Below are 8,877 nucleotides of genomic sequence, written 5' to 3'. Positions count from 1 at the left end.
CTGAGCAAAATTAAAATGTGTGACTTATGCATAAGGGGTCAGAGTTGTTTTACAAATCTCTGAAGGCGTTTGACCCCCCTCCAAACCTTTCAATGCTTCCAAGAGGACCCATAATGGAAGTAGACCTATTATTTTATTAGTGTGTGCAGAAGTGATGCACATATCTGAAGGACCTGAGGGAATGTGAAAATTGTGCTATAAAACCTCACATTCTGCTTCATTTACAGGTATACTAATGACGTTTTTTCCATTCTGTTTTCTTTGCTCTTTTTTTAACATAAAAGCTTTGAGAATGTCATTAAATAGTCCAATCCCATCTCCCTCCCTGTTCTCTCCCCAAAAAGATGCTGAATAGACAACTGTTGCAACGTGCATTTCAAAAATGGGGGTACAGAGATGTGGATACATGAAGCAATCTTCCCCAAAACACACAGAAACCCAGTGGCAAAGCCAGCAATAAAAACATGGTTTGAAAAAACCTTCATACCTACTCTATCTAAATCACAACGTGTTCAGTCAATAATGTAGAACATTGCACAGTACAAATTAAAATAATGTTTTTATTGATATGCTTAAACATAAAACATAGGTAACACCATAAAAACCAAACAAAAGATAAATCTATTCCTTGATGTACCTCACAGACAGACATTTCATTTTTTTTCTCAGTAATCACCTGCAGGGGACTGTTGTCTTCCCACTGACCTGCGTATCAAACAGCCTTCGCTTTATGGGTTTTTAACTGTGTTGATTTGTTCCCATGGAGTCTAAGAACTGTGATGAGCACCACAGTTGTGGCTGTTTTTCCTAAAGCCTGATCCCAAAAGGAGCATCATGTCCATTCCACCCAAACACTGCACAAAGGGTTGTGCACTTTTGCAGCCTTCCAGATGAAGCCCTGACAGATCCCAGCAGAAGTGAGGGTATTAACCTGGTTCTACTGGAATGCAAAACCACAGAGTTATGGGTTCCTCTAAGATACATTTTCCTTCAAAGTCAAGGCTTGGAAAAGCCACAAAGCTACCAAGAAAAAGTAAGATCAGAACTCAAAAGATTTCTAATAAAGATAAATCTAACGCAAGTTTATTCTATAAATATTTTTTTCCTGTCAAAAGACAAAACACTTATAGAAACATACAAGAAATATTCCTTGGAAAAAAAATGAAGCTATGGAAAATTACAAAGTATCAGCTGCTTTAATTTAACTTGCAGAATTGTGCTGCGCTCAGTCCTGTCTGTAAACCCACCACAGTTCCCTCAGTGCAATCACTCTAATTCTCTCTTGCTTCGTAAACGCTTTTGTTAATCACTCTTGTCTTCTCCTTGATAGTGTCTGTATTCTGGCTTCAGCTCCCATGTGTTTTTGTGGGTCCCCTTCACGTTGTAGATGCCTATTTCTCTTAAAATTTCCTTCAAGTATATCTGAAAGGAAACAAAAAATTCAAATTATACAGGCAGGCAATTACTATAGTTCCTACACAATGTCTCACGATCCGCTCAATCATATCAGCTGGGTTCATAAGAATGACCCAGCGGGCAGCAAGGTTTGCGGATCAGCACTAACTTGTGTATTAACGACTCTGTGATGGACATCAACCTCCAGGCACCAACGGGGATTAAAGCAGCCCGGGTGTAACACCCGGTGCAAGCCCCAGGGACACAGCAGGGAGCACCCAAGCCCCAGGGGTGACTGCTCTCGGGCAGTCCCTGCGCAGCCCTGCCGGGGTGCGGAGATGCAGGTACTAGCTAGATGGACGCTCCCGAGGGCTGCCGAAATGAAGCTCCCAGCACCTCTGAGAAGGCGCTGCTGAGGTTACTGCAGACCTACAGCAGCAGCACCCACCCACGGATGAGCTAGCGGAGACGCTCCACAGCTCCTGTCTCGAGATGGGGCACTTGCAAAATCAAAAGGCTGAGATATGCCCGACGTACCCCGAGTACCATATGCGCAGCTGGTCTAAAAATCTGTGCGCTGTTCCTTTCTCACATGACTGCAGAGGAGCGGGGCCGCTGGCAGGCTTTCTGCCTTGGGAGCTCGCTGCCGCCACAGACGGCGAGCAAGCGTGCGGGTGGCCGCTGTGCACGAGGGGCTCCCCGGGGCGGTGGGACGCAGCCACCGTGCGGGTCTGTACATCACCGTTATCTCACACATCTTCCTCCTGCTGGAACTTCTCCTCCTGAGCTAAAAACTCTTGGCTTTTCGTCTTGCTTGGGCTGGGATTATCTTGAAACTCCCTGCCTTATTCAGACCGCACCAAAGCCCCGAGCTGTTGGTTTTTCATGCCATTTTGCAAAGCTTTAAGCATTTTATTATGGCCCTGTTTTTAGAGGAGAGCTGAGTAGGTGCCAGAGAATTTTCTAATACATTCAATTATTAAGGTTAGGAAGAGAAATTTTAAAAAAACAAGCAAAGCTATGATACCAGTAGTATATAACCTTTGACACAAGACAGCTCACTAATATCACACTCCTTTACTCTTTGTAATAAACACCAGTAATTTGTTTCATTTTTTTAAAGAGACGTTTGCCTGCTTGTTTGTTTAAATATGAATTGGGACTGACTTGAGTGGATTGCCATGGCAACTGCAAATCACAGTTTAAGAGTCTCCACATTAAATTCATAATTGCTTTAGTTTGAGCAATTTAATCCTCTTTGAGTGCACGTATTGAACGGGAGTTACTGGAACCCTTGTATTTTCTATATCTACACTTCCACTAAGCGCAAATATCAACATACTGCAACTCATTAAAAAAAGAAAATACTTGTTGATGACATAGGAAAAAAAGAAGGGCTGATTGCCCAGTCCCTTACACTCTTCCCATTTTTTGCTAAATGGAAAAGTTGGGAAATAAATAAAAAGTATGTTCTCAGTCAGTAAAAGAAGTCTCTTAGAGAAACCGATCATTACTCTCTCTCCAGGTACACACCAAAAATTTACAAAGCAAAAAAAATCCAGCTCCCACACTAATGACGATACTTCATTTGGCCTCACGTAGCAAAACTATTCTTAAAAACCTATCTGAAAGCAATGAGAGGTGTTTGTCTAACAAGTAAGAAAGATGACCGTATATAAAAAGATGACTGCATATAAAAACTAGTTTTTTAGGGTCTTTTCTTCGAGCAGAACAGCTGCGTGGAGGAGCCGTGAGCAGGGAGTTCATTTTGCACTGCGGGGATGGCTCTTCTGTCTTTGAGGGTGCACCATGCAAACCCCAGCAGGTGGCAGCAGGAGATCAATATACATCTCTGAGCCCATCTTTCCACATCTCATCTATTGCAGAGATGCTGTCCTTATTTGAGAGTGAGGTACCTAAGACAAATGTACTCACTACACCAGCAATTCGTGTGCAAATGTTTTTGTACGACGGCAATGCTGTTGTACAATGTGTTTTTTAAAAGGTGATGAAAGCAGGTGAAAAAGCGATTTCTACACAGGTATGTGTACATGTGTGCATATCCACTGCTTGCTTTGCAATCCTTGTGCATGCACACGAGGTAGCTTTCAGTAGCGTCACTGATAGACACTTCAAAAGATGGCAGAGTGGGTGGAAGAAACACTCAGATTCAAGGTTAAATTCTGCTCTAGACCACACAGACAAAATAATGAGAACTGGGAAAAAAATATAAATGCACTTAGTCCCATGAAGTACATCCATATGCAGTTCCTGGGCTGAGAGACCTAGTCAGCATCTGGGAAGCCAGGTCACAAGGCGTGACGATGCCGCAGGGCTCAGGCAGAACAAAACCGCTATGGCTGCATGGTCCACGGCTCCCGGCGCCTTGCTGCTGGTTGCTGGCAGAATCTCTGGGTGACATTTTGCACAAGGCAGTTCTCACCTCTCGCTACTTGCTCACGCCTCCAAACCACCCACCCAGTTAAAGGAAGGTTACTTTTAATTTCAACCAGTTTTCAGATCCAATTCCCCAGGCAGTTCTGCTTCTCTCTGGGCAAAACTTCCAAGAGTTTTGATTCAACAGCGTAACAAAACGGAACAAAACCAACCTGAACTGAATAGCGAGGTAACGTCTGTGCCACAAGTAAGGGTGCTTCAAGCTGTGGCCGTGAACTGCAGCTACTGAGGATTTGCAACACATTCCTATTTGCCATCTCCGCTACAGCGGGAAACAAGCAGCAGAGGTCTTAGGGAGGGCAGCTGAGAGCGTTAACCCCCCAAAAAATCACTCTGCGTGCACAGACAATGCTGAACTGTTGGAGCTTTTAGACAATCACAAATCAGGGATAATCCTGCCGTACTGTACCATACTTGAGAGCAAGTGGCTTAATGAGTTCAGGGGACATTATGATTTTTCCTGCAGGATCACTTCTCCTTCCAGAAACCAGGGTCTGTGCTGTGCCAGGTTGGCGTATACATCCTGAAGCATACTACTCAGTCTGATACTATATCATCAAGAGAAATCCCCCACTTCCTCCAGTGATGCCAAATACTGAATTTTAGAGCCTGGTGAGCGCTGATCAGGGGCCCATAATTTCTTCTCAGAATGGGATTCAATATGTTTATATACATATAATTCTAACACAGAAGCTAATCAGTAGGTAATCTGTTTGTACATTTAAGGCATCCTCTGCTCTGCTACACCTTCCCTCATGATTTTTTCCATAAAAAAGTGAAATGTTACAGAATTATGGGATAAAAATTTCTGGGAAAGGAGTTAACTTCCAAGCTCTGAAAACCCTTCTGAAACTTTGAGGGGAAAAAAAACCCCACAGTATTTAGGGTAACCATTACTTAAAGCTGAATTAAAGGCAAAAACTGCAAACAATCTACCCCGATTTGAAAAAAGACAATTCATTTGAGACCACAGGTTCCATACTGGTTCCATGCTTCACAAATATTTGATTGCTCACATAAAAAGCATATTATGTTCTCAGCCATGAAGTCCAAATATAGAATTACTGCAGTATTTCCAGGGAGCACTCGGTATTTACATCTGAGAAGGTGGCAACAGATTTGCCTACTACTGCAAATTGTTATTTTTCATTAAAAAGGAAAACAAATAAACCCAGGATTCCTTAATATAACAGTAGTTTGCGTTAGAATAGACTTGCTTTGTGATTTCAAGATTGTAAAATAAAGATGGCAGCAATCTTCCGTGTAACATGCAACATATTCTGTAGCAAGGGTTCAATTTACTATTTACATTTAACATTACGTAAGAAAAATACCCTTATTTATTTGTTACTTCACTAACAAAGATGTTAATTCTCTTAGACAAATGTGTTTTAAATATTATTAGCCAGTGATGTAAGCACCTAGAACTTCATTTTAACAGAAGCTGAGATGACAGCAGCAGCAGTTTTTCTTTCCTCCTGTCTGAAAATAACCTCAACATTTAGAAACTCAGAGGAGAAATTACATGCCCAGACAATCTTAGACGCCCTGACAGAAAATAAAGCAGTGAACACTCAGCAGAGATTAATTAGCAGCCAACCTCTGTACAGCACAGGGAAAGCATGCCTATTCACCTGTTGGCATTTTAGCTTTTTTTGTCAGGTGTAACTGCTCTGCAAACAATGAAGTCACAGTGGGCATTAGAAACAGACACTTTATTTTCAGAAAAAAAACCCAAAAGTTGCACACCAGAGGTTGAAGTCTGCAGCACCGGGGATGCTCATACACAGAGTGAATACCGGCTGAGCAGCAGGAACCCAGGGATAGTATTTTTAAATGGAAATGGATGCTGTTAGCAACTCCCTACAGAAGTTTTTAATGTGAACCCAGATGGGAAATTAGGATACCCCTTTAGATGAGGGGTAGGTGACATACTGAAAGATAGTTTTGAATTTATCACCATACTGGCTACCCAGTGAATGAAGAAAGGCATTAGGAAGAGGACTTCAGTCATTCATTTCTCAGGATATCCGGGTCTGAGGAAGCTCTATGGGCACCAACACCTATGGCAAAACCCCAGCTGGGAATGAACACGAAAGCCCTAACTCTCACACAGAGCTCAAAACTGAGACCGCACAGCCCACTCAGGGGAAGAAGGTTTAATCATAGAATCATAGAATCATCTAGGTTGGAAAAGACCTTTAAGATCATCCAGTCCAACCATTAACCTACACTACCAAGCCCACTCTAGACTAATCAAGGGTAGACCAGACTAAACCATATCCCGAAGTGCCACATCTACCCGTTTTTTAAACGCCTCCAGGGATGGTGACTCCACCACCTCTCTGGGCAGCCTGTTCCAATGCCTGACCACCCTTTCCGTAAAGAAATTTTTCCTAATTTCCAGTCTAAACCTCCCCTGGCGCAGCTTAAGCCCATTTCCTCTTGTCCTATCGCTAGCTACTTGGGAGAAGAGACCAACACCCACCTCACTACAACCTCCTTTCAGGTAGTTGTAGAGAGCGATAAGGTCTCCCCTCAGCCTCCTCTTTTCCAGGCTAAACAACCCCAGTTCCCTCAGCCGCTCCTCATAAGACTTGTTCTCCCGACCCTTCACCAGCTTCGTTGCCCGCCTCTGAACACGCTCCAGCACCTCAATGTCTTTCTTGTAGTGAGGGGCCCAAAACTGGACACAGTATTCCAGGTGCGGCCTCACCAGCGCCGAGTACAGGGGGACAATCACCTCCCTGCTCCTGCTGGCCACAGCATTCCTGATACAAGCCAGGATGCTGTTGGCCTTCTTGGCCACCTGGGCACACTGCTGGCTCATGTTCAGCCGGCTATCTACTAACACCCCCAGGTCCTTTTCGGCCAGGCAGCTTTCCAGCCACTCCTCCCCAAGCCTGTAGCACTGCATGGGGTTGTTGTGACCGAAGTGCAGGACCCGGCACTTGGCCTTGTTGAACCTCATACAGTTGGCCACGGCCCATCGATCCAGTCTGTCCAGGTCCCTCTGCAGGGCCATCCTACCCTCCAGCAGATCGACACTCCCACCCAATTTGGTGTCGTCTGCAAACTTACTGAGGGTGCACTCGATCCCCTCATCCAGATCATTGATAAAGATATTGAACAAGACTGGCCCTAAAACAGAGCCTAATGGTCTGATTAATCTCAGAAGCCCTATGGGACTTTTAGCCATCAGTAGAGAGACTCAAATAAGAAACACAGATGCAAAGATATAGCCCAAATAACATGTGATGTTGGGTCAAATCAGTTTACAATTTCCTTTTAACATATCTGTATTACTACAATAGTTGAAAAAAAAAAAAAAAAGGCTAGATTTGCTGAGATGAAAGTACACGGCACAGATCTACTAAGCTATGGGCAGAATATGTTCAGGAGCATATGATGACAGCAGAGCTATATAGATAGGCATAGAAATTAATCATAAATGTCACAGAAGTATTCATGTGAGGAATTTTGCTCTATACATCTAGTCTAATAACTACCCTACACATCTAATCCTTAGGGCAGCAACTAAGACAAAAATTGGATTAATCTTGCCCAACTTTTGGTGCTTAATGAAGAAACTTGTGCCAGAAGCACAGCTTTTCCAGGCTCCTTTGAGCTGATGCAGAGAGACAGGTACATTCAAGAGGTAAATCACATCACAGGAGGAAGAAAACCTTTGTTCTCCCATGGCTTCAGTGGGAGTTGTGGGTGACTATTTCTAAATGAAGTTGTGCTAGACAGGATAAATCTGCACGTACTTACATTCAAAGTGATAGAGAGAGTGACTGTCACACTTGGCTCTTCCAAAAAAACAAAAAAAAAATCTTAAAATCTTCTTGCCACTCCCTCCAAATCTTCCTCCTATTCCTTCCTCCTTCTCAGCTCCCATGATACACACACTTTCTCTACCACACAGATAAGGAGTCAACTCATGAGATAAATGAATGGAATAAAAGACATGAATACATTATCCAGCTAGTTACTTCCAAGGTACTAGAACAGCATGAACCTGCATGTATTTGAATTGGGTAACATCTTTGTGCAGCTTCTTAACCAAACAGATTGTGCACCTTATACAAATCCTCTGATACAGATCCACTTAACCCTAAACATGAAGTGAGCAAAGCTAGTAACAATCTCCATATTTTCCCCTCTTTTACAGAGGAATAATTTTTTCCATAATCCAGCTGTCACTTCCTTCTTCTGCCTTAGCTCTAACAACTTTTGAAATTGTTGCTCCATTTAGACTCAAACATAATTAAGTCTCTTTAAGTTTTCTGAAAACTGCAGCTGGCTTGGGGATAGATATCGAAGTCAGCAGTGAAAAACATCAAAAGCACCAAAGATAATTCATGTGTCATTGTCTCCCCTTGCTCCTGCCTGGTCTGCTCCGAGAAAGCTTGAACAGGGGAAGAAGGGAAAGAACTCTAAAATTAGGGTTCACAGATGAAGGGGCTGGCAGACACTGCAGGATAACAAAACCATCACATGCACATGTCATCGTGCTTTTCTTGTTTGTGTATCGAAACAGTGTTTAAAAAAAAAAAACAAAATAAACCCCAAATATCAAACACCTAAACTCTTAGCCTAAAAATCATTCTATTTGTAAAGGAAATCAAGTGATTTTGGGACATGGTGCCTGAGCTCCTAACATGGATAAGGCATACATTTAATACTAATTCCATGAAACACAATTTTCTAGACCCACAGAAATAGAGTAACCCCTGTTGCTACATCAAGATAAAGGTCAGAAGCTGAAGGAAGGGCTGACCACTCACACAAGCTCTCTATTGCCAACAGCAACAGAACTAGGCTGTTACTTCAGTGAGGACAGGAGTAGCATGGGAGAGGTCAAAGCGTTACAGAATTTGGTTTCTAGTATTGAAGCAAACCTAAACAAGAAAGAGACCATTAAGGTTACTTAAACCACCTCTGTGAAGAAAAAGCATACTCACTGCAATGCTTGGTATCCTACACAGTCCTACAATGGTGAACTTAAAACTTGATGATTTC

At 42.8% G+C, this 8,877-nt stretch overlaps 1 protein-coding gene across 2 annotated transcripts in view; it reads right to left on the bottom strand.

The window, feature by feature from the left end:
* Positions 1 to 571: 571 nt before the first annotated feature.
* The window catches only part of GTF2F2 (general transcription factor IIF subunit 2), a 90,806-nt gene continuing 82,500 nt past the window's right edge, over positions 572 to 8,877 (bottom strand). For both annotated transcript variants that reach the window (XM_075718073.1, XM_075718081.1), the window contains one exon: positions 572 to 1,422. In XM_075718073.1, the coding sequence (XP_075574188.1) occupies positions 1,303 to 1,422 (120 nt within the window). In that variant the 3' untranslated portion in view covers positions 572 to 1,302. The remainder of the gene's footprint in view (positions 1,423 to 8,877) is intronic.

Source organism: Pelecanus crispus, chromosome 1 (assembly GCF_030463565.1).
Source record: "Pelecanus crispus isolate bPelCri1 chromosome 1, bPelCri1.pri, whole genome shotgun sequence".
Taxonomy (NCBI): Eukaryota; Metazoa; Chordata; class Aves; order Pelecaniformes; family Pelecanidae; genus Pelecanus; species Pelecanus crispus.
This window is presented reverse-complemented; position numbering and strand designations above follow the sequence as displayed.